This window comes from Mus caroli, chromosome 11 (genome assembly GCF_900094665.2).
Source record: "Mus caroli chromosome 11, CAROLI_EIJ_v1.1, whole genome shotgun sequence".
In the NCBI taxonomy this organism is placed as follows: domain Eukaryota; kingdom Metazoa; phylum Chordata; class Mammalia; order Rodentia; family Muridae; genus Mus; species Mus caroli.
In genome coordinates, this window is record NC_034580.1 from 83,922,419 (window position 1) to 83,948,996 (window position 26,578).

At 48.6% G+C, this 26,578-nt stretch overlaps 1 protein-coding gene across 3 annotated transcripts in view; it reads right to left on the reverse strand.

The window, feature by feature from the left end:
* The window catches only part of LOC110304366 (RNA-binding protein Musashi homolog 2-like), a 152,591-nt gene that overhangs the window by 107,131 nt on the left and 18,882 nt on the right, over window positions 1–26,578 (reverse strand). The window contains exons 6-7 of one of the 3 annotated variants that reach the window (XM_029484164.1): window positions 15,312–15,383; window positions 14,466–14,982 (exon numbers count right to left, since the gene is read on the reverse strand). The exons of the other annotated variants lie outside the window; for them this stretch is intronic. Of the exons in view, the coding sequence (XP_029340024.1) occupies window positions 14,890–14,982; window positions 15,312–15,383 (165 nt within the window). The 3' untranslated portion in view covers window positions 14,466–14,889. Of the gene's footprint in view, window positions 1–14,465; window positions 14,983–15,311; window positions 15,384–26,578 lie in introns of those variants that run through there. 3 annotated transcript variants of the gene reach the window in all.

Genomic DNA, 26,578 nt, shown 5'->3' on the forward strand with positions numbered 1-26,578 from the left:
GGGTAGAAAGAAGCAGATGGACGATAGATGAAAAGTTGTGCAAGCTCACACAGCATTATAGGCTAAACAGCTACCCACTCTGAGTGAGAGTTGGTGGTAATGTAATCACAAGGGATTCCAAGGGAAGACATCACAGGGGAAGGACAAGGGCTGACCCACCAAGGGTCTGAGCCCAACTACTAAGTAGGGACACAGTCATCACGTGCCTAGTAAGTTCTGTGTAACACAGAGAAATGAGCCAAGTAATGGTATTGCGCGCCTTTAATCCCAGCACTCGGGAGGCAGAGGCAAGTGGACCTCTCCAGGCTTTAGTTTCCTCAACCTTTACTTGGGGCACTGACTTGGGTGTGACAGCTCACACCAATAATCCCAGCACCAAGGAGGCTGAGACAGGAGCACTGCTGGATGTTCAAAGCCAGACTGGAATACACAGCAAGATACTGCCTCAGAAAGAAAGAAAAGAAAACTGTTTCACAAGACAGAAATTGAAATTATATTGAAAAACACAGTCCATGCAAAAGAGCTAGGCACTTGAAAGGGAACCCCCCATCCCATATGATCTAGAACATGGTTTTCAATCTATAGGTTACAGTCCCTTCGGGGTTGAATAACCCTTTCACAGAGGTCACCTGAGACCATCAGAAAACAGGTATTTAAATTACGGTTCATAACAGTAGCAAAATTACATTTATGAAGTAGCAATAAAAGTAATTTTATGGTTGGGGGTCANCACATCATGAGGAACTCTATCAAAGGGCCACAGCATTATGAAGGCTGAAAACCCCTCTTCTAGAATGTTCTGTTCACATTCCCCTTTATCTCTGAAGCAACCCTGTAAATCTCAGCAGTGGCAGAGGTGGTTGGTAAGACAGGCTAAGCAGACTGTATTCAAACTTCTTGGCACCAGAAGCTTTAAGTTACTGTTTTGCTTTGTTTTAATATCTGCTATAATCCAGAATGAGATGTTTTTGAGATAAAGCCCAAGTCTATCAACACAGCGCTCCTTTCTATTTCACGTAGACCTTGAACACACGGCCCAAAGGTAATCTTAGGCAATGTTCTTAATGTGCTCTGATTTGACTGTGGCTCATCACAAGACCAGGTGTGGAATTTTCCACTTGTGGTCATGTAGGGAAGACTTCAAATTAGGGATCTTCAACCTAGGCCACCCCTTGTGTTGCATTAACTCCATACCACCCCTACCCAGCAGACACCCCATCTTTCACTCAGTAACATCAGCCACTAGGCAGAGGTGGTCCCTGTGTTACAAAGTGACTCCCTCCAGATGTTCTGACCACACACACACACACACACACACACACACACACACCTACAATATCAGCAGATATGAGAAAGTACTTTTTTTTGCACTGCCAATTTCCTTCTCCAAACCCTCCAAGCCTGGGGTTCCCCAGCTAAAAGTGTCCGGGTTGTGTGTGCCTTGGTAGGTTCACACATGCCATGTTTTCATACAGGAAAACACAGTGTGTGAACTAAAGAAATGTCAGAGCTGGTGACCAAGCACTGAACATGGTGATGGGCCAAAATCAAAGGAAACATACACATTCAACCACATACCGGAAGCTCCAGAGATAAGAAGGGACGCACAGTCTCCTTCCTGTCCGTCCGTGCACTCGGGATTTCTGACCTATTTTAGGGTTACTGGTGCCATATGAAACACCATGACCAAAACAACTTGGGGAGGGAAGGGTTTGTTTCATTCGAAGTTCTGTATCGCGGTTTATCATTGAAAAGCAGGTTGGCAGGAACCAGGGAGGAAGAGCTGATGCTGAGACCATGGAAGGATGCTGCTTCCTGGCTTGCTCCTCATCATCTGCTCAGCTGGCTCTCTTACAGAACTCAGCACCACCCTGGCTGGGCCCTCCCCATCAACCACTAAGAAAATGTCCTACTTGGCCTGCCTACAACCCTTTCTTACAGAGGCATCTCTTTCTTTCTCTTTCTCTTTCTCTCTCTCTCTCTCTCTCTCTCTCTCTCTCTCTCTCTCTCTTTTTCTTTCTTTCTTTCTTTCTTCCTTCCTTCCTTCCTTCCTTCCTCCCTCCCTCCTTCCTTCCCTCCTTCCCTTCTCTTCCCTTCCCTTTCCTTCCTTCCTTCCTTCCTTCCTTCTGGGTTTTTTTTTCAAGACAGGGTTTCTCTGTGTAGCCCTGGCTGTCCTGGAGCTCACTCTGTAGACCAGGCTGGTCTCGAACTCGGAGACCTGCCTGCCTCTGCCTCCCAAGTGCTGGGATTAAAGGCGCATGCCACCACTGCCGGGCTACAGAGGCATTTCTCAATTGACGGTCCTTTCTGTCAGATGTCTCTAGCGTGTATCAAGCTGACATAAAACTAGCCAGCAAAATACGCAATCTTCGACCTCATCGTCATGTAAGATGGTCGTGAAAGCTAGCCTAGTATTCAGATCCACAGCTGGGGCGCAGGGGAAAGCTAGGGCAGGGGGAGGTACCTACACCTGCGTAATGAGCTGGGCAGGACAGTTTTGTTACTACTCTACGGTAAGGGTGTGTGTGTGTGTGTGTGTGTGTGTGTGTGTGTGTGTGTGTGTGTTCGAAGTGTACATGAATCTAACTTTATAAGCAGCAGGTCTCAGTAGGAAGTGTTCATTTGCTCTCATTCTCATTAGCAGGCAGGAACGGCTCCTCTCCACAGGCAGCATGAACTCCGAGCCCCAGAAGGCCCGCAGTTGGTAAGGGACAAGCAGAGAGAAACTCAAGAGGTGACCAGAAAAGCTCTTCCTCATTGAATAAAAAAAAAAAGTAAGTAAGGAGAACCCAGTGTCCCCAGAGCCGGGTCACTTTCTAGACACTGGAGGAAGCAGGAGCCAGGTCTCTCTGTACCCCGAATGGTAAGAAAAACAGACCCAAATAAACGCCCACTGAATAGATGCTCCCATACCCTAACAGAGCATCCATCCTCTCTGCCTCTGTTCTGTTCTTGGAGCTGTTTGTTTGTTTGTTGTTGATTTTGTTTGGTTTGAGATGGGAGTCTGGCTATGTTATACAGGCTGACTTCAAACACCGGTAAGAGCTCCCTTGGCTTCAATCTTCTGGAGCCAAAACTCCAAACGTGCCCAACTGTGCCCACCTATGTCAGATTCCCTTCAAATACACACAATGCAAACGCTTTGAAATCCGACGGCAGAGCTGGGGCCTTCCACACTACCTGCAGGCCCATGAGGTGTTATCAACCATCAGAGGAGGACAGAGGGAAAGTCAACAGGAAAAGACAAACAGAATCTATAAGCCTGGCCTTCTCGGAACCTCCGAGCCAAAGCGAGTCAATTTCATTCAACCTGCATGTCAGGCTCCTTCCATGACATGGGAGAGCACCCTCAAAGGCACTATGAGGGTTCTGTTCAGCAGTCTGGACCCATCTTCCTTCCCCCTCCCTGAGCTGCGCACTCCAAGGAGGGCCCGATGTCACACCAACGGACATGGGTTTTGACTCTGTGAGCTATGTCTCTGGCTCTGGTTGCAAAGGCCTCTCCGGCACCACAGCAGATTCTTTTCCCAGGAGGCTAATTTATTAACTCTTCATAAAAGCTATCTGTTTGGGAGGAACATGTCCAGTTGGCTCGGGGTGAGAGCCTGTTGCTAAGGGAAAGAGCTAAGGAAACAATTCCTCTCCTACTCTCCCCTCAGCACCAAGACTCCAGGGATAGATACCTGGCTGTCTCTGAACCCTGACTACCACGCCAGTCAGTCGGGCTCCTCCTCCTGCACCAGGGAGACAGAAAAAGCACCATGAGTCAGCTGGGGCTCCCGATGGGGTACTCGGCAGACCTACATATCCCAACATGGAATCCTGACCAAAAGCTTCCAGGACCTGGAGTCTACATCCTGCCCATACCTCCCCACCCAGCACTACTAGCTCCCTACCTGGATGCTCGCCCCTCCTGAGAAGATGAGCTTCCTCAAGTCCAAGCCCCAGCCAGTCCCAGTCCTGCTGTCTCTCCCTAGCCCCTCAAAATACCTTCCACACACTAGGCATCTAGTGCAGTCATTATATTGGGGTCCCCGAGAGTGGACTGCAGAGTCTTTGTATAGCAAACCCCCTGTGGGTGGGGGGTACTCTTTTGACGAGCAGTGTGTGTGTGTGTGTGTGTGTGTGTGTGTGTGTGTGTGTGTGAAGGGGGGGAGAACCCAGAGAGAGAGAGAGAGACCAGGTTCGATCCTGTGTTCAAGGAGACCTAGCCAAACCTAGCTTAATGCTCCAACACAGATGGTCAGTACTGGGGCCAGAATTCTGAACGAGAGCTTCCTAGACACTCCTTTTTCACAAGTACAGGCATGCATGCATATATGATTGCTACAGCCCCTTTCTGGCCTCTCCCCTTTGGATCTTTGGATGTCACTGCACTGTCTCTCCTCCATGTCTCCATGTTTCAGGAGCACGGACATAGACACAGACAGACAGACAGACAGACAGACAGACAGACACACACACACACACACACACACACACACACACACACACACACACACGGCGTCCTGAAAGCCACTGTGACTGCTGACTTCCTTTAACAAAGAGGGTCCCTCCCGTCTTGTGTGCTGCCCACGGCTCTGGAGACACTTTATGTTCTAGAATCCTGCAACAGTGTCTGAGCTGAGAAGGCAGGGACTAGAAAAGTCTTTATGAAATCACCCAGCCTAACAGGAGCACAGTGAATGAATACGCTGACAGGCATCCACAGTAGCCTAATGTAACAACAGACCACGTTGTCTAGGCTTATGGTAGGAAGAATCTTTTCCTCAAAAAATAATAATACAGGACAATTTTTTTAAAACACCCACTAACCCACCAGATAAGTAAAATCAGTGATTATTATTTATACAGTTCGCACCTAGACCTTGCCCATAAAAAGCACAGGTGGTGTTTATATAACTACATCCCTACTACCAGCCTCTCTGATCATGTCCCCTTAATCCTGTGTTTCTACATGCGCCATGCAGGACCCAAAGCCTGTGCTTTGTCCCTCCACCCCAGTCACGGGCCCTGAGCGTGCCCAGCCCAGCCCAGCCGTGCTGAGAGCACAGCTCTATTCTGTCCTCACTGAACATTTTTTTTCCTGAGGCAGCTTCCCTTCCCCAGGTGTTAAAGCAGATTTTCCTTCTCAGTTCCCAGGACATCAAAGGTCTATTTTCACATAAAAGCGTTCAACTGAACAGATAGTAAAACAAAGGTTGCCCTTCTCCAAAGCCTCAGAAGCGGCAGGATTCTCCCTGCCCAACTGGTCTTCCTCCTTTAGATTTGGGGAAACACCTCATGACGCCCAAGGGGATCCAGCACCATGGCCACCTTCCCAGCCTGCATAGGCCTCTTCCCACCATCACATCCTACCTCACCCGGGTCCCTAATCCTTCCTCTCTCCTTGGACTAATCCCTCACCTACCTGAGGGCCCAACAGATACTTCTCTGGGGCTAATGTTTGCCTGGGGCTGTCTGCAGTGCCTCCCTGGAGCCATTCCCTCCACCAAGGTTTGCTGTCACCAAACCCTGGGGACCTACCTAAACTCTCATTTATTTCTCTATTTATACTAAAAGGAACAACATGGCCCTATGAAGCAAGAAGGGACTGAGCGGAATCCAGCTTCCTGTCATCTGTGGGCTCTTAATAAAATCAGGGGTCAACGGGAACAAGCATCAGGCTGACACTCAAAACAGCACACACAGAGGCCAAGCTAACACATGCTGCTGCCCAAACACTCACAGCACTGACAAATGGGTCTGTTTCTGTCCCAAGGCAAGACAGCAGCTTGAAGAAGAAGCCTACCACACAGTTGGGGTTTTATGGCATCAAATGCATTAGTGTCCAGAATCTGTGCCCTAAAAAGAAGCAAGCAGGATGTTGTTTAACCTCATGAGTGATTAGTGAAATGCAAACTAGAGCTACAAATTGGGCACAAATGAACGAGTCTGCTACTAACTAGTAAGGGCTTATGAGGAAGAGGGCAACGAAAACAACTATATGGGGGCTCTGGGTATCTGCAGAACATTTTCTATTCAAACAGAACTCGCACATACACTGAGATGCCGCAGTTCTCCTATCAGACATGGATCCTAAGAAACTCTCACACACACCCCAGATGAGTACATTTGTCTCAGAGAGCCACAGGATTAAAAATGAATACTAGAGCTGAAGATATCCAAGATACCCAACAGATATCCAAGCTGTCCATGAAGGAACACCACAAGCCTCTATCTGTCCTTTTTCTGTTTTGGTAATTTTGTTTCTGAAGCAGGGTCTCATTGTATTGCTTGGGCTGACCTGGAACTTTCAATCCTCCTGCCTCAGTCTCCCAAGTGTTAGAATTAAATATCAGCCTGAATGAAAAGAAAGTCTTCTTACGTAGGGTACAATGCAGAGAAATCTAAAGCCAGGCGAGGCTACCAAGAACAATCGACCTCGAAGCACATGACAAACAGGGTCCCTGGCTTGCGGGGTACAGTACATATCAATACTATGTGTATAACGTGAAATATTAAACTAAACTCAAGTTGTGTTCTTCTCTTGGTGCCAGCCTTCTTCCTCTGGGACCTCTCATTGTCTCTGTAGAAGCCTGCTTGTTAAGGGCTCAACAGTAACTACCACCTCGTCCCCTTGAGTTAGGTAAAGCGTCTCTAGAGGAAACTCAGGGCCAAATGGGAAATGTTGCTACTCATGACACAAAGCAAGACACTCAAGAGCAAGCTGTTATCCACACCACATAGTTAGCGAGAGTGGGAACCGCACGGCTAACACTTCTGGAGCGTTTTCTTTCCTTAGTGAGGCAAGGAAGTCTGAGCATCCACACCATTGGACAGCCCCCACCTCCACCTCCAGAGAAGAAACAGGGCCTTCCAGAGGCTTCTATAATCCACCAAGTTAGTAGCCAAATCACCCCTCACCCACTGATAGAAAGTGCTCAGAATCTCCTTAGACAAGCTTCTCCTGTGGGTCACTGCCTTTGGACACAGATTCTGCTACAGTCTGGATCTTAAACAGCTCCCACAGGGCCATGTGTCAAAGGATAGGTCCTTGAGAGGCACTATTAAAAAGGCAGCAGAACCTTTAAGAGGTAAAGCACTAGGAGGTGTCTAGGTTATCAGGGGCATGCCCTAGCAGAGGACCTTGGGACCCCAGTGCCTTCTCTTGCTTCCTGCCCATAAGATGAGTGGTTTTGTTGTCCTGTGCCATGAAGTGCTACCTCAACAAAACAAACCTTTCACTTTTTGTAAGCTGATTATCTCAGGTGTTTTGTTACAGTGACAGAAAGCTGATTAACAACGGGCTTCCTTCTTCCAGAAACTCTTGAATAAACCCAGAATCCTTCCTGCTTGGCTCACTCACCTCTTACCACTTTTCCCTTCTGCTCCAGGAAGATCTATGAGTTACTGATGGTCAAGGACTGAGTGTTCCCTGCCCTGTCCAATCTGCTGTCCCTCCCTCCACCCCAACCTTTCTATCCACCAGTGATTTGACTGATCCATACTCTTGAGGACATGTTTATATCTCAGATATCTTGAACTTCCAGAAAGTGACCTCTTGTTCCCACCCTTGTCTCTATTTATACAAAGGGATCTGTCTCCACCATTCCCTTCCCCAGGACATTCACCTTTGCTCCAAGTCTGTCTCTCTCTGGAATCCTAAGGCAGCACCTGCTCCAGGAAGCTGATCACAGCTTCTGCCTCCCTCCTTCCCTCCCCCTCAGTCCCTCCCCGAATCCCAGAGCTACATTACATACCACCCCTGCATCTTCTCTCCTCACTGAACTCCATGTGATCTGAATGAAGTCCTATCTGCTCTAAGGTGACAACAACAGAAACAATTCCCACTTGTTGCAAATTTGCAAGGCACTCAAAGCTGTGCTGGCCAGCCTAAAGACACTCAGGAAGAGGAATAGTTCCCATAAACAGAGCCACCCAAAGGGACTCTGCCAACTAGAAAGCATACTACAAAATGACAGTCATATGAAGAACCTGTCATTGTAAGCCTCAACAAATATTGTGGTACAAATATTCAGGATGGGGGAGGGAGGGGAGGAGGGAGGAAAGTAAGAAATAGATTCTAATTTGTTACCAGGGTGGGGAGAAACCCTGGGAACTTTCCCCTGGAAATGCTAGAAGTTCTCTAGTGGCTAATTTTTAAGTCACAACCACGTACAATGTGTGAAACAGGAACATCTTTAAAACAAAAAAGAAGACAACAAAATTCTCCACAGGAAGCTTCAATCACGGTTCTAGAATAAACCTTTATACTCACGGGATGAGAGGAAGCAAGTTTTTGGTTGTTGGTTGGTTGGTTGGTTTGTTTAATGCAATTATCTGGTCCCCACAGGAGAACGAGCACCTAGCTGTCCACTCTGGCAATGAATGCATGGATGCCAGTGGAATTAGAAGCACTGGCTGCCATTTTGCGGAGGACAGGCGTGAGCTAGAGAAAGCTCTGCTATGGGGCCATGAGTACTGGCAAGCTCCTTGGTCCCCTGAGGCCTGATTTTTTTTTCCTGTCTCCAGAACAGAAATAACCTGCCCTCCCTACATGGAGATCATTCTCAATGCATGGAAACCAAACACACTCTCAACCAACTAACTGCAAAGGAGTATGCCAAATCTCCCCTAAAATTTTGTTTTATCCTCAATATATAATTTGGCAGTAACAGAAAACTAGGCAAAGGCAGTTTCCAGAGTCCCCTGCACGTTTGACTCAGCTCTGCCTAACATTGCTAGCTTTCATCCCATGCTACCTTGACCACGGGATGAAACCAATACCAGCTCAAAGCCACTGAGCAAACTCTAGACTTTTCGGACGTCTCCAGTGCTTCGACTGACGTCCCACATCAATCCCAGGCTCCACCTCGTACTTCACAGAACTTGCTTTAAAACAAGCAAGTGTGTTACAATCATCTATTCTGCCTCGGGAAAGAAATGTCCTGGTACTAGAGGGGAGCCTGAGTCTAATCCTCCTCCTCCTCATCAAAGCGGGCAATATTCGACGCCATCTCCAAGGGAACAGAATTTGGTCTACAGTGAGATTAAAAGACCCAGACAATGACCAAGCCTCTTAACTCTCCCAGAGCAGCCACAGCCCTGGCCTCTCTCCACAGCAACTAGCCCGGTATTTAAAAGTAGTTTATGTTCATTGCAACCGGGCCTATATGAACACTGCAAAAGCAAGCTGGCTTCAAACAAACAAACAAAACAAAAAAGGGCTCAAGAGAGTGGCCTAACAAAAAAATTAATTCTGTAAAAGATCTATTTCTATTCCAACTTGTTTTTAAATATATGTTCTGAGTCACACGCCATTAGGCATCTCAATTTATTAATAATCTCAGGGCAACCAACTATCTCACATCATGCAATGATGAAATCTTGCATTAAAGAAAGAAAATGAAATGTCTGCACGAAAACATTAAGCAGGTATTCAGCTGTGGTGACCAGGGAAGATGAGGGGTTTGTTTGGTGGTTTTTTTTGGGGGGGGGGTTGTGTTTTTATAGACCAGAATGTGGTAGCTCAAACAAGACGAAGGCAGTGTAAACTGCTAACTCAAACTTTGCAAAGAAATCTCCTCCACTGAGCATGAGATTATTTCAGAAATGCCTGGATCAAAGAAAGTTCCCTGGAATTCCCTCCTCCTCCTCCTCCTCCTCCCGCCCCTCAACAAAGGTTTGCGGTGGGCAGAGATGGCCCCCAAGGCTCAAAGACCCCCTTCTCTTAGCTAAGGAAATGACAGGGCTGTTCTGGCCTTTTAAAGCAAGAACAAATACTTGAGCTATAAAATCCACTTTGTAGATTGAATCAGCAAGACAGCTGTTTATACAGGAGCCTTTCCTGCCCCCACCCCCCAGCCCCTCAGCAATTCCTATCAGTTTAAAAAGAAAAAATGGCTAGAACAAAGAAAAATGGGAGTTTACAAAGCAGGGAGCGGCAGTGGCACCAAATGCCTGAACACCACCTTTCCCCTGCTGCTCTGGGTGACCCCCCCCAAACCCACCTCCCTTGTAAATGGAAGTGGGGGAGTCTCCCCAGAGGTGAGCCACTTTTAGTGGAAGGGCCCACTAAGTGGGCTCATATTTGTGGAAGGTTTTGCTTGCTGGCTGTGCTGTGGCTTAGCTTTCTTTCTCTTTCCTAGGTTGTTCTTTTTCAGCCTGCAGATTCCCACGACCCTACCCTATTCTCCTTGCTAACTATGGTGGCAGGGCCACCAAAGGCTGCTAGGCAAAAAGATGCATTTGTTCTGAATGACAGAAGGTGGAAAAAGACTGGAGCAGAAACCAGGAAGTCACTCAGCCCCACTCCCCCAACCCCCATGTCTCATGATGAGGTACAAAACCCCCAGAATCCTGACTGCCCCAAAGGATGAGTATTCTCTTTCTGATTCTCAGACCCTAAATCTCTTCTTCTCTTTACCCTCTAAGGCCCAAATCAGCTAGCACACCTTAACAAAGCTGCCAAAACTGGATCTCCCCTCCCTCCTCCCACCCCTCCCTCTGTCAAGGACCCATTGACACTCTCAGCATCCTACACCTGTGGATTCAGCACCTCCCCTTAATGGCCTGCCTTCCCACACACACAGCACACCCAAAGGCAACCTGGCCCCAGCTCAGGAACCCCAGAGCCACACCCTGCACCCAGCCCACGGGCATGGGATCAACAAATGTTTGTTCAATGAATGAGTGCAACTCAACGGGCCCTGGCAACCACATTGCTAAACGCTAATTACGACTAGCTGCATAAATAATGAATGAAGAAATGAACTAACAAACTCTCTCTTAGTCAAGCTGCAAGGGTCCAACGGGAACACCAAAAAGGAATTGGCTTGTGGCTGTAGTAGGATGGTTCGAAGGTGAGGTGGCTGTCTTGGAAGGTATGTGAGATTGGGGAAGGAGGCAGGCAAAGCCCTGGGGGGGGAGGGGACAGCTTAGGGACTCCTGGATTCACTTTTTCACTCTGTTTCAAGTTGATCTTTGTATGACACACTCAGCTGGCGTGGGTGGTGGGGGATGCTACAGAATAAGCTCCATCCCACCACACCCAATGTGGCCACCCTCCACAGCCCCAGAGGCACCGCCCCTAGCACCCGCCGCTGGCACTTCGGAATCAAAGGCAGATGTGCACCCGGCACCCTCTAAAGTGCTTCACTGAGCAAACAAGGAGGCAAGATTGCCAATGAAGGAGGCTGCGCTCGCTCACATCCCTCACCACCCTCTCCGCTCCTGAAAGAAAAAGGTCACACGAATATTCAATTTGTTGCTGGTCAGAGCAGGATAGTCCCTGGTATAGGATTTGTTCTGTCCATCAAAAATAAACAAGTCTGCTTCCAGAAGCCTTCCTGAGGGCCATGGGCAGAGCTGTTTCTACCCTGTCTCCCTCAAATCCCACAACAGGGGGGAGGGACAGAACCACAAGGAGACAGACAGGAGTTACACTTAAAGGTGACAGGGGAACTTTTTCAGTCTCCCTGAACAAGCCTCAGAAAAAGTCAATACACATCTTCTATCCATCTACTGAACCACGTTCCAAGAAAACAACCAAAGCCCTGACTGTATATTTAGGGCATGTGTTCTCTACCCATAGTCTGATCAGACAGTTGAATCTTTTCAAATGATCAGGCCCTGACACAGGCCAGGCCTCCCACCAGATCACAGAGCTACATACTGCCCACCCCCGAATGAATGGCTCCCTACAGAGAGCAGGGACTCCCTCCTAAGTCTCTCTCACCTATGACCCCAGGCTTGAGATTCACCCAGGAATGGCTTTGAAAGCCACAGGAACTGACTGCCGCTGACCAAGCAGACTGGCTTTTGGGTTTCACTTTACCCAGAATAAACTGGGTACCGTAACTGAGGGTTATATAAGCTATGTAGTGAGTGTATGAGTTGCTGGGTGCCATAAACGACGCCGTGTGAGTTTATGAGTCCCAGAAAGGGACTTCTGCAGGAAACAGTTTCATGGTTTCAGAGCCAAAAGATCACTTAATTACTGAAAACGCTCTTACTACTCTGAAACCCTGGTGGAGAATCGAACCACCTCTCCTTGACTTATAATCCATCTTGATGGTATAGTCGGGATGTTTGTCCAGCGGCTCTCCTCAGATGGGACAGATTCCTCAATAGATAAATAATAATGAACACTGCCACTTCCAACAGACAACCCACAGAAACACACCAAACCAGGGTCCCTGTCCCCAAATCAATCTGTGGAGTATCTTGCTCACTTTCAAGGGAACCTTGGCTCCACCTCTCCTTGTGAGCCACAGGTCCACCATCTTCTGTCTCCCTTTGGAGCCCAGCCACTTTGGCAGCTGGAGATCTTAGGGAGATCCATCTCCCTCCAGTTCTAACAAGTACCCAGAAGAGATCTGACACCACTATTGACTGAGCACTCATCCACCTCCCTTCCAGGTAACCCCCCACCCCACTAGTGCCAACAGCTGCAGGCACATACTCTGAATGCCCTACCATCCACATTGACCGTGGCCGGCTCCTATTTCCAGGCCTTTGTCTCCCACAATGCTGTGAAGAGCTTTCATTGAAGTATATAAATTCTGGATCCTGTTCTTGCTCACTGCATCCATGATCCCAAAATCTCCAAGCAAAAGCTCCATGCAGTAGGTCCGAAATGCAAATCTATCTACATCACTAAATCTCCTGCCAGGATACTGTCCCCAAACTCCGACCTGCCCTGCTTCAAAGGCTTCCCCAGGTCCTAATGCCCTGGGCTCTCAGTTGTCCTCCTGAGTACACCTGTCTGGTGGCTTTATCCCCTCCACTATTCCCTAATGACATCCCCCACTTCCATCTCTGCAACCATACATCCTAACACTCTGGCCCCTTTACCCACCCTTAAAGATGAAGTCTTGGTTTTCTATTTCTAGCCTCCCTCCCATGCCCAGCAAGGTGCTCGGGCAACCCTACCAACTGGGGCTCAATTGGTAAGTTTATTCTGTGTATGAACCTTCTCTTGTCTGGCCTGGTTAGACTGGGATGCCAATGAGGCCAGGGGTTCGATCCCACAGCTTCCCTCTCTTGTCCCACACTTGGCAAAAGCCCGTTTAATGGCTAGTCACTTGATGACTCTATGCAAGACATGAGGCCAAAGTGCAGGCATAGCTCAACCTAACCCATTCCTCCTGTGGGCAAAGCAATCCAGGGCAGGCCCCACTGACGGTGGGTCAGGTGTGTCATTCCACAGTGAGAGACACAGCAGAGATTCATCTTTCAGCATCCCCTAATAGTACTAAGCAGCATGTTTAGCTGTTATTTCAATAAGCCTTATTAAGACCCAATTTTCTTGGGTCTTCTTTCAGATTCTGCAGCATTTAAAAGCCTCACTGCTTAATTACATTAGGAGCACCTGTATATATTATGTGCAATAAATCAACTTTAATTTACCACCACACAAGGCTATTCATCTTCGCTGGGTTATTTATTGCTCGGCATTATTGGTGCTGAATTGTATCCTCTTCGCTGTGAGAAAGAACGGCTGGGGTAAGAAAAGCCAGAGCTGTATTGCAGAAAGCTCCGGGTTGCTGATCACACATGCACATAGCAAAGGGGAAAGAAAAAGAACCATATAAGCAAGGCTTGGCAATCTGCTCCATGCTATTTTCCTAAAACACTCCCCAAACATTTTGATGTTTTCTTTTGCCTGCACACACATTCCAGTTACCCGCTGAAAGGACACAACCTGAAAAACAGGCCTGAGGCTCCGGCTCCAGCAGAGCGAGAACTGGGTGTGGGGTGATAGGCTCTGCAGGAAGCAGGGACGGGATGCTCCAAAGGCTAAGGGAGACAGTTCCTCCTCTGCCTGATGACACCCTCAGCCCACTATCAGGATAGTGATCCGCAGCCTGCAGGCACCAAGAGGCCTAACCTGTGGCCCAAGGCCTAAATCGGGACACTAGGGTGAGTGTGTGGCAAAAGGCCTTGTTCCTAATGATAACTAACATGGGTACCTCACTTGAGGAGGAGCTGGAAACCCTACCATGGCAGAGTCACTAGGCTATCTGTAGACAACCTTTGGCATAACCAGGAAAGATCTGGTAAGAACTTCCTGCACAATCAGGTTAGGAATCACTATACTCCGGCCAACGGGTTCAGTAGGTAAAAGGGGACTTGCTGCCAACCATGATGACCTGAGTTCAATCCTCGGAACCCCCAGGATGGGAAGAAGCAACACCCGTAAGTTGTCCTCTGACCCCACAATGTACCATGGCACTTGTACACTCATACACATGCATACAAGATATATAAATGTCATAAAAATACTTCAAAGACTCACTGTCCCCAAACCTCAGGAGCACAGCTAGTCAATCCACTACCCCCAAAATGTCACAAATTAAAACAGTGACTTCCTTACCCACCCTGCCAGCTCTCACCTCATAGTTCCCACTGCTCACACCCCCCCCCCAAGTAGGAACTGTTACTCTCATTCCCATTTTGCAGATGAGAAAACCAAGGTACTGAGAGATGAATTAACTGGCCCAACATTGGATCTTTATAACTCCCTGGGAGGTCTGTTCTGTCCACCTACACTGCCTTTCTGAGGCCAGATTGCACACACCTCCCCCTCCTATGTGGCAATTCACTGGCTTCCCACAAAGGTGGCTCACAGTTGTGCTTCCTACTCCAGTTCACCAAAAACTCAAAAATCACTGTGGTGTACTGGGCCAACGGCTGCATTCCTGTGCACGGAGTTGCCAGGCCTCTAGGACTGAAACTAAGTTGGCCGGGAATCTCAAGGCCCCTCCCACCAGCAAGGAGCTGCTCTGGAATTCACAGCACACACCTGACTTTTATATTTCTACAAGCACAGCAGCAACACTTAACTTTCAGTAGATAATTTCCCTTTAATCAGGGCCTCAGTCAAGCCCTGGCCAACTGACCCCATCAGATGGCCCCTCTAAAGCCTCGGCTGCTAGGCCGCGGAGGGAAGGGGAGAGCCGGGAAGAGGGCAGTAGAGTCTGACAAGCCAACCTTTTTCTGAAAAAAAAAAAAAATAGTTCATTTTGAATAAAAGTCTAATTCAGCGTGTTCAGGAAAGTCATGTCCTACGATGGATGGATCTGTGGGCGCCGGGGACAGCTTGTGAGCTTGGAGCCAAGTGCTGGAGGCACCAACACAGGACCAGAATAATGTCACTAATGTCACTATAGTAAAAGAAGGTCCTGCCCTGAAACGCTGCAGAGATGGGGAACACGAGCCCAGGACATGGCTGTTCCCACCCTACCTTCCCTCTCCCTTAAGCAACAGAGCAAGGGGGGTGGGGGGGCAGTTGTCAGCAAAACACCATACAACTTGAGAGCACTTACCTGGTCACCTAAGGCAGCCCGAGCTTGGACCGTGGTCCATGTGCGTTTCCAGGAGCCTCCCTGCTCTTGACTCTACAAGCAAGCAGGCTCTAAACTATGCGGAATGGAACCTCAGAACCCGTTCAGGGATCTCCTTCTCAAACAGAAGCCACTTTAAGGGGCCAGATCAATGATTCTCAACCAGAAAGCCTTCCCTCCCCCGCACCCCCCCCCAGGAGACACTGAGAGCCACACCAAGAGTGTAGGGTACACTGGAGTCTCAGGGCAGAGACCCAGGGACACTGTGCTTCCCAACCGAACCCCTGCCTCATATCTCTTCCTTTCTATACCACACTATAGGTTTTTCTGGCCCCAAATGTCAACAGCACCGCAGCTGTGAAACCCTAGGCTAGGGCACTGCAGGTAATTAAACATTAACACTATAACTACCCCACAGCCTCCCCCTGTTCCTTCTGTCACCACTTCCCACTTCTTACCCAGAGAAGCAGGAATTACCTGCCGTCCATGTCATCTTGTACTGACCCATCCCCAGCTAACGGTCTAGGCACCAACTGAAGCTGGTGACCCTGTAGATACCGCTCAGGGTCAGGACCCAAGAAAAGGAGAGTGACTCAGGGGAGGCTGGGACTCAGAAAAGCCAGTCCTCAATTCCCAAGACACTAGAGGCTAAAGAGATCTGCCCGGGAGGGGAGGGGAAGGGAGGGGAGGGGAGGGGAGAAGATCACAGCTAACTCCCAAGGACCAGAAACCAAACTGCACACTGTGGCTTCCTGGCCCAAATCACCAAAGTGACCAACTGATGGAGGTTTGGTGAGCTCCTGGTCTCCCTGTCCCATCGACAACAGCTAAATCCAGACTAGCTGTAAAATCAATTCTGGCTAAAGCCCTATTGCGCAAGGTCCTCTGAAGAGCATCTACCCTTCCAGGAGCCGCTAAGTCTGATCACCCTTATTTGACAGGTAGCATACGTGAGAGGATCCGAGGGTTACATCGGCTAGCCAGGTCACAGTCAGGGTTCGATCCCAGTTCGCACCACCTGTTGTTCTTAGAAGGGAGAAGACAATAAAGAAGGAAACCTGACCAGCCTCAACTCACTCACCCAGAGGGCAGGGACCATTTACAATCCTTACATCACAGTAGTCAGCGGTGCCTCTGACTGGCTATGGTCTGGGTACAAGTGCAAAGCTGACCCCATTCATCACTACAAGAACAGGTACCCCATGGCCCCTCTACAGGGGGCTGGCTCAGAGTCCATTCAACTGCTGATTAACCACACAAAGGTGGCTAAGAACCAGGCAAGGTACCCAGGCTATTTAGAAGACTGAGGCAAGAAAAGACCCTTTGGATGCTCCTTTAAGAACAGAGGCAAGAGGGCTGGGTGATGCTTCTGCAAACGGGCAGAAAGTACCACCAATCCCTCCTGGACCACAGCTCCAGCTTCCCACCCGTGATTGGATAGTGAAGCGTCCTCTGAACCTCAACACACACCAATAGCCAGACCTGGGGTGAGGATACTGGCGGTCCTCTACCTGCAAGGCACTCCCCAGTCACTCTTGCCCCTACCCACCCCCTCAAGGATAACTGAGCAGAAGCCGCGGAAGGAACGACCCCCAACTCCAATATGGTGGACCATCCAAGACCAGGTGGCCCAGCCAGGCAGGGTATTCATTCCTAAGGACACCTTTCACCCTTCCTCCCGAATTCTACCAGGTTACTCCTGGTCTCGAGGTTTTATAATAAAGATTTAGTTCAACAGGGAAAAATAAAAAATAAAAGCTTCAAGACCCCTGATCTGAAGGCTACTAGGAAAGACAATGAGTCTGGGAGAGATGCAGGGGGTTGGGGCGGAGGAGGGCTGCTTACAAAGCCTGTGCCAGGCAGCTGTTCCTAGCAGGCCGGCCTTCCTGTGGCCTCTACCTTTGTCAGGTCCAGCTGTTCTCTGAGCATCTAAACCCACTGACTGCATACAAGCCTAACCCCAACTAGGTACTTTAACAAGCGCCCCACGGCCTTCCCACACTGCCCATTCCTCCATCAGAACACACCTTGCCCTTGCCGTCATTTTGTTTGTTCTCTTTAAAAGGCCTGGGCAAGTTTACTGGGAGGTCATTTTGCCTCAGGAAACGAGCAAATTAAATTGAGGCCGACGGAGGGCTGGGAAAGGCACTCCCCACCACGGTGGCGACCTTGGGCCCGGCAGTTTTAGGCAGGAAAGGTCACCAGCATGAGGCCTTTGTTTATGGAACCCGGATGCTGGTGAAGTGGTCACCTCCAAGGCGCACAATTAGCAACAGCAGCGGGCCAAACTCCTTTATTGGTTACCTCTGAAACACTGCAGAAGTCCGCCTAACTTCTCACGGAAGGGGCAGAAAAGAAAAGTGCTCTCAGCAGGAGGGGGAAGCCAGGGCTCCGCTTATGAGCAATTAGCAAATCAATGATTCTCAGAGACGCCGCCGATTTAGACCTGGAGCTCTTAGGACCCTCGAGGAAAAGGAAAGGATACACAGCTTCCGGAGGAGAAACCGAAGTTTAAAAGAGTTACGTGCCACGAACTACCTTCAGAGCTTGCCCACCCAAAAACACTTAAAAGGGTGTGCTCAGTATGAAGATTGAAAGCCATTTCAAAGTTAGCTCCTTAAATGCCAAAAACCAACGGAGGCTACCGCTTGGTAGTCCCATGGATCTACAGGAAATTATTCTGTCTACATAGTAGGATCTGGAGAAGGCACTGAATAAGAGAAAGGGCTGGCACTGAATAAGAGGAGAAAGGGCTTGCGCAGAAGGTCCCCCTGAGCCACATGACCCTTCACTGACCCACATCAGAAAGGGAGGGGCATCACACAGGCCCCTCCTCCCACCCCATCCATGCAGGAATAGGAAATATTGATCTCCCAGACAAAGAGCCTACAGATTTTTTTTTTTTATAAAGAAATAAACCCCTTCACAATCCCAAACACCTGTTCAAGAAAATCAGCTCAACATGGCAGAAAGCACTCGAGGGGCCTCTGCTAAGGGGCAAACAATGAGAAAAGAAAACATTTCTAAAAATACAGAGGCTTGCTGGGAAAAAACAGGGTTCCGGGGCTACAGAAGTTCGTAGAAAAAGTTCAGGAACTGTTCCTGTAACTGCGCTTAAACATCTTAGTTCTAGACCACAGAATTCAAAGCAGCTACACGCAAAAGCTTCCCAGACATAACTGGGAGTTCCCCGGGCTCCTGTCTACTGATAATGCACACAAGCCTTTCCCTGGTCTCCCTGGGAAGTCTCTCCTTCCCACCCGATTACTCATTTCCCCGGACTCCCTGAAAAGACACCTCTCTTTCTTCCCTCCCCCACCCTTTTTCCTCTTCCTTGCCCACCCTCCTCACTGTACCAGAAGCAGAAATGATGATTTAATGTGAAAATATAGTTGTGCAAACCCATCCTAAACTGCTATATTCTGCCCAACTGCATTGCATGATTGCTGGCTTGGTCTGGATTTTGCCATATTGCTCTCTCCACCCTACTCAGCTGAGAGACAGGGCAACGGCAAAAGAGAAAACACTTTCTTATCGGAAACATCGGTAACCCTGAGCAAAAGACAATCTTGGGACTCTGCTAGTTCACCTGGGAAATGAAACGGGGGGGGGGGGGGGCAGCTCCAGCCCCTCAAACTCCCTCTTCCCAAACTCAACCTTACTGCTTCATGCTTATCTCAAACAGGAAGGCACTTTCTCCAAAAGCTGGAGAGAAATACTTATGAGAAAGGAAAGATAAAAAAATAAGCCCTAAAGGACACCAGACTTAGTAGTTTTAACAGCAATACATTGTTACCAACTTGCCCTCCCAGGGTAAAGGAGAACTTTACACAGCAGGTGACTGAAGGCAAATATTAAACGTCTGACCAACTTTAACTTCTCTCTATACCAACAGCAGGCTGGACCTGACCAAGTTCAGGTTGACAGCCAGTCCCCTGAGAGCCAGCACACCCAGTGGGAAAGATGACATCACTGAGCCCCAAGTTCTTATCTCCATGGTGATGGGAGGGGGGTGGAAACTATACAGAAAAAAACAATTCTGGTAAATGAAAAAACTTTCTTTGCATTATCTCTTACAATATTTTCAAATTCTGTTACTAGGGTTATGTGTATATGGAGGTCAGAGAATGACTTTCCGTCCACCTTCATGTGGGTCCTGGAGTAGGACTGCTGGGTGGCGAGTGCTTTTACCCACTGAGCCATCTTACCCTCTCCTCTTACAACAAAATGCTTTTTTAATAATGCAAGGCTTTTTAATTAAAAAATTACATTATGGTGTTTGGTGTGTGGTAACCGTCAAATCTCACCTCTCTCCTCTCCTACTTTATCCTAGTCACTTAAAGACAAAAAATTTTCCAGATCTCAAAACAGTCTGTGACTGCACAGCTGTAGGGAACGAAGTTGTCAAGAGAAAAAAAAAGGGGGGCACGTACACACCTCAAAAATACATACATAGAACACCCAGGTTTATTTTTTGTTTGGAGTGAGAGACGACATATCAGTTCAAGTGGATTTCTGGGCCAGCAGCTGTACTGCACACGTCATAGGGGGGTAGGAACAATGCAGGCCTTACCCTCAAGGACAGCTGAACTGAGGGCTTCCTTCAAAACCCTGCAACCCAGCGTCACCAGGACAACCAGGCAGGGTTGAGGGCACAGCCTGGGCAACTCCGAGGACTGGATGACTCGTGTGGTAAACGAGGGAAATGCAACAGTGGAAAAAGGAACCTGTATGGAGTCACTGCTCGACTAGAGGACTGGGCCCCTTTTCAGCATGAAGAAAAGAAGAGAAGAGAAGAGAAGAGAAGAGAAGAGAAGAGAAGAGAAGAGAAGAGAAGAGGAAAGGAAAGGAAAAAGGAAAGAGAAAAGAGAAGAAAAGAAAAGGAAAGAAAAGGAAAGGAAAGGAAAGAGAAAAGAAAAGAAAAGAAAAGAAAAGAAAAGAAAAGAAAAGAAAAGAAAAGAAAAGAAAAGAAAAGAAAAGAAAAGAAAAGAGAAAAGAAACTTTGGGCCATGCTGATCCAGGAACTCGAAGCAAGATGCTTCCCTGTAGAAAGCCTGGTCCTCTAACACACTTCGTTCCCCCTCAAGTGGCTATTTTTCTTGGTACTGAGTACCTTTAATTTTTATTCTCTTTTATTTTCACAAATACAGAGCCTGCAACAGTTCTTAACTGAAAGACTGCTAGCTGGGAACACAGGACAGCTGAGACTGCACGGGAATGCCCCCTGCTTAGGCCACCATCCCAAACTCACATCTCTGGGATAGAAGGCCAGCCCAGCTGGGACAGAAGGAGAGTGCCACCAACTCTTCCACCAGGAGTCTGAAACAATCTGGGCCTCGATCCTTACAGACACACTACCAAGAGCCTACCCTTCCTCCAGGAAGGGCGCCGCGTCCTTGGCTCTTTTGACAACCTTCACAGGGCAGGCCCTCCCGCCCAAGCTCACTAACTTAGCTTGCTCAGGAGCAGAATGCTTCTCTCTGTGGGGGCCTGCCTTCTCGGCCTGTGTTTTTCTGTTTCTGCTTCAGGGGATCTGGAAGAGTCTATATCTTTTACCCCTTCCTTCCTTCCTTCCTTCCTTTCCTTTCTATCTATTTGCGCATGCTCTTTAAGTGGCTTCAGGCTTGGCATTCATCTTAAAACACACCTATAATGGATCAGGAACTCAAAACCTGTTTCTGGTTATGACGGACAACTCAAGCCCCCCCCCACCCCAAAGTGGGAGGCAGGGGAGTGGGGAGGAAAAGTTACAGACTCTTTAAAGGGTCTGTGACATAAACCCATTTCTGGGTACTACCCATAACGGAAGCACTTCAGCCCCAGGGGCTGTCAATCCAGACTGAACCCGGGTGGCCTCAGCTTATAAAAGTCCCAGACACTCACTTGGGAAAGTTCACCAGAGGGGATTCCGTCACTGCTGGAGAGGGCTTTCTACAAGCCTTGGTGAATGTGAAAGGGAAGAGGAGAGGGAGGACGGAGAGGGAGACCCTCCTCTCCCTCCTCCCGAAAAGCAAGCCCCACACAGTGCACACAGCTGCAGGAAGATTAAAAACATTTTATTGTTTAATGAGTAACAGAGGGTTGCTGGACATGGGCAATTTAAAAACCAAATGCCACTCCCGACACAGCCATTTGCAGTTAAAGGTGAAATGTGCTCCCTTTACAGCAGAATTGTCCCCACCAGGAGGAGGACTGTGCACTGAGGGACCCAAATGCCCACCTAATTATTAAAGCTGTCAGCTGGCCACCCCAAGTAAGTCCCTTCCGTGGACAAAGTTCCCTGGAAGGAAAAGTCTCACCCCCACCCAGAGCATAAGAAAGCTCCTGAGAGGAGTTGAGTAATGTCATCCAAGTAAAACACTCAATTATAAAACATTCCAATAGATTCTCTGAGAACGTCTACCTACGTGACAGAGATTTACACAAACCTGAAAGACACACGGCAATATTTCCCCTCTACCTCCTCCCTACACTTCCATCACAGGAGAGGGGGAGGAAGCAGGGAGCCGAGGAGACGCTGTCACACAAAATCAATTGTGAGACCCAGTTACTTATCCGACATCCCACAGTCCTGAGAGACAAGCTGGACGCACACAAGCACACCGGCATGAGCACACACGCATACACACACACTTCTTTATTGCTTCGGCAAGAATTATGGCTCAAGAGGCCGGCACTAATTTTAGTATCAGATTTATTATACAGCAGGGGGCAGGAATTCATCAGAACTGTCCCGTCTCCATATACCTTTCAGACTGCTCCTTGCAGTAAAAAAAATAAAAAAGAGAGAGAAACATCCTGGTTTACTAATGTTGCCCACCCCTGCTGCTGTAGACCACCAGCCTGCTTTCTGAGATGGTTCAAAGCCCTTCCTGGATGTTCCTGAAGGCTCTCTATGAAGAAAGCACACTTTTTGGTTAAAATAAATGTCTGACAGCCCAAGCAAAGACCAGGAAGCCCGAGGTTGTAAAGCAAGGGTATCCTCGTGGTCAGAAACTGCACCTGAGTGTCAGCTCTTCCCCTCTCCTTGCTTTGATCTCAAGGGAAATACGGAAGCAGGAGGTCAGCAAGGGGGCAAACTTTAAATGCTAATGCCCTGTTGATCTCGTCAACCTCCGTTCCTGTGTTCTAAATGGATGGAAACTACATTTTCAAGTTGTTTAACTCAGGCTTTATTACCTCTCAGTTCAGATCAGAGAAACCTTTCTTTTTAAAAAAAAAAAAAATTGGCCCTGCCTTTTCTCTGAGCTACCCTATGGAGTAGACCATACCGGCCTTCTTGTTCCCGGCCCCCCTACCCCCCCTTTTTTTTCCCAAAAGGCCTGGTAGGGAGGGACCAAGTGCTGCCTTTTGACCCAGCCACCTCTCTTGTGTAAAAGCAGTGTATGGTCCTCCGGAGCAACAGCCACCTGCAGCAAGGCTGTGGTGCACTGTGTTATAAAACACAAAGCCTCTGAAAGCATTCTTTGACACCCCCCCCCCAACACACACACACACAAGCCTGTCACCAAGGCTGATGACCTAGGTTGGATACCTGGGCCACACAGGTGAGAAAGAACCAACTCCACGAAGTTTGTCCCTGACTTCCACAGGCGTGCTATGCCATGCAAGCCCCTCCCCCAAGCACCCATCCTAGACAGGCGAAATAATAAAGTGTTTAAAATACGTAAAAATATAAAGTAAAAAGGACTGTGCCAAGGTCCAGCTGAGGGGTTACATTCAACCCTGAGACAGGGGCATGTCTTCCTTGAGTACCATCACCCCTGGTCTCACGCAGGCAAGGACCAAGTGCTGGCGCTGGCTTTTGACCAGACCACTTCTCTCATTTTGTAAAGGCAGTATGTGTTCCTCTGAAGCAAGGGTCACATGGGGCAAAGGACACAAGAAATCCAAATGGCCTCACACCTTCAACACCCTCTACTCTCCAGCCAAACCACCAACGTCATCTGACTCACAATACACCTCGGACCCACCTCCTGGTCTACCCTCTCCACAGCCAGCCATCCTTGCTTCCTCAGATTGCTGCAGTAACTTTCTTCCCTAGCACACATCTGCCTGGGATTCTCACAAGACGCTTCCCACACAAGACTGTCAGAGTCATCTTTCCCAAATTCAGACCAGCCCATCTCCATGGTAATCCCCCTGCCCCCCCAGCCCTCCACCCATATCCCACCTTAGCCCTTAAAAGGATCCAACCAGCAACAGTTCCTTTCCCAGCCTCATTGCTAATCTCCTGCCTCCCGGGCCGCCCAGACACCCTGACTTTCCTCAATATATGGAACACCCCTTGGTCCTTCCTTCCCCAAGTTCACCCGACCATTCAGTCTTCCAGTTCAGCTTTAATGGTCTCATCCAGGAAGCCCTCCAAAACCCCAACAGGATATCTGCCTCTTTGTTCTGATGAACATCTCTGTAGCATTCATGGGAGCCAAAATTCAGTAAGGAATCACAGGAACACAGGCTTGCAAACTCTACCAGGCAGCCATCTTTTCCAGTGACTCCCTAGTCTTACCCACACCCCACCCAATACGGGCCCACTCTAGCCTGTAAAGAACTAAGCACCACACTTCCTAAGAACTTAGCAGCACCATTCCTGCTCTTGGGTACCGCTCCTTCCTCTAGACCCGGGAGAACTGGCTGCCCTGCCGTAGGGAGTCTCCCTCTGTGCAAGCGTATTCCTCTAGCATCTGAGCCCAGAAACTTCCACCCAAAAGCAGAGATGGGCGAGCTGGGAGCCATATTCCTCACGATGGTTGAAGCCACCTCATCAAGCAACCGAGGTCTAGCCCAGTTTCTAATTAATATTAACCCTGCAAATCAGAGTCACGCTCAGAAAATCTTGGATGAAGAGACACAGGGCGGGAGGGGAGTCTCCAATTTTCTTTTTACTTCATCTGGAAAATTAAGAGCACTGCTGATTTGAACAAGAAACCATCAAGGAAAGCAATCACAACCCCACACGGCCCATAACTCCATGAACTTGGACGTGTAACCTGCCACTTCCACGAAATTAAAGCAACTGTGGGCACGAATAGCAATGGCGGGCGCGGACTGGGCTGTCTCTCCCCTCCACTCTCAGGAAACTGTAAAGACGCCTGGAGGAGAGATCCAGCATGAGAGCTTCCTCTTTTGTCACAATAAACCAGCCGAAAACTAGCCAGTGACTTTCCACAATGGTGCCCCCCCGAGACTCCCCAAAAGGACGATGAATAAGGCAACGGACTCGGAGCCCCAAAGCAGGGAGGGGCTCTCAGAGACCCTCCACTCCCAACCTGACACTTATTTGCTGTTTCTGTATTAATTACAATAAGCTGCTTCATAGCCTGGTGACCACTTAATGGAGCAGCAAATATGGCTTTTTCCCTACAATTAGTCAATATAATCTGCTGCTATTCCACTCCTCCTGGCCACCCCCTTTGGCTTCCACATACCCCACCCTTCCCCCCAGCCCCCATAAACACACTAACAACCACATCCACCTCACAGAGTGCTGGGGGTCCACTTACAATTACTCCCTGGACCTGGGACACGCCACCCAAACAGTACATAGAGAGCCTATCATGGAAAAGACCAAGAATTGGACCCCACTCCAGAATCCTAAGACATCTGAGGCTTTCCCAAGCCCTGACAGGAAGTCTCCAGGGTCAGCATCTCCCAGGCTGCTGGCTGAGCACTGTGGTTATTTCTTGAGTTCTGACAAACTTACCCAGCTCGAATGATTGGGTTCGTGGGCTCGCAGAGCATAATCCCAGGTCCTGTGCCCCCTAGGACCCAAACGCTGCCCATCTCAACATTGTCCCTCATCCCTGTCCCTGTCACCTCACGCACATCACAGATCTTTCTGTCCAGAATCTGCTCTCTCCTTCTAAGCAGACTACCAAGCTCTGCAGTTCCTGTTTGCTCCCAGCGTCAAGGAAACAAAAGCACCAGGCAGGGCTAGATGAGCCATCTAAAAAGTCCTAAGTCATGTCTAAACCCTGGAAAGTGGGGTTTGTGTGGAATGAAGACCCTGGGACAGCCCCCTTTGTTCAGATTAAGAATTCTCTTTCACCCCTTAAAGCTGATGATGTTATCAGCTAATACCTGAGGTGCTTATCACCATCAGACCACTAACTTTGCCATTTTCTCCCCCCCACCCCCACCCCACCCCGCTGCTGGCAGTGGTGGTAGTGGTAGTGGTTTAGTTAAGTTTGGTTTGGCATGGTTTTTGGATTGTGAGTTTTTCAAACCATCTATGTATCCCTAGTTGTCCTAGAACTCTCTGTGTAGACCAGGCAGGCCTTGAACTCAGAGATCCGCCTGCCTCTGCCTCTGCCTCAAGTGCTAGGATCAAAGGTGTACGCCGCCACCACCTGACTGCTGTCCCATTTTCAAGACAGCTTTGTTTCTCTTTTGGTTACTGGGTGTCAGAACTGAGGATGGACCCCCCCAATCCTGATCCTTCTGTCTGCCACTTACAAAGTTCTCAAATTACAAATGTGCGCCACCATAACCAGCCTTCACAATGGATTTAAGGAACGGGAATAAGGCTCAGCACCTGAGAGTGCCACCTGCTCTTCTGGAGGATCCAGGTTCAAGTCTCGGAACTCACGTGGTGGCTCACAGCCACCTGCAGCCCCCGCCCCAGGGGACTCCAATGCCTTCTGGATACCACACACACACACACACACACACACACACACACACACACATACATGCAGGTAAAATATTCAGACCCATAAAAATAAAGTAGCAAAAATCTGAACCTTTGATGATTTTCTCTAAATGCAGCCGTTCATTTTTATAAAAATGGCTTTTTAAATGACTTTTTCCTAGTTATAGGAGCAAAAAATTAACATTTCCTAAGTGCCGACCAGATATCAAATATCTTATTTATATTGTCTTTTTTTTTTTTTTTTTTTGTTTTTCGAGACAAGGTTTCTCTGTGTAGCTCTGGCTGTCCTGAACTCACTCTGTAGACCAGGCTGGCCTCGAACTCAGAAATCTACCTGCCTCTGCCTCCCAAGTGCTGGGATTCAAAGCGTGCACCCGCACTGCCCCGGCCTATACTGTCTTTTTTTATCCTACACAACTCCGTTCTCATTTTTCAAGTGCAGAATCAAAGTATTTATGCACCTTCCTAAGGACATTTAGTAGCAGAGCCAAGTTTCAAACGAGATCCCACAGCTCAAAGTCCCCTACAAACCCAGGATTTGCCTGCTATATCTCGGGCAACCATCTACACCCAAATCACACAGAAACTTTGTCCA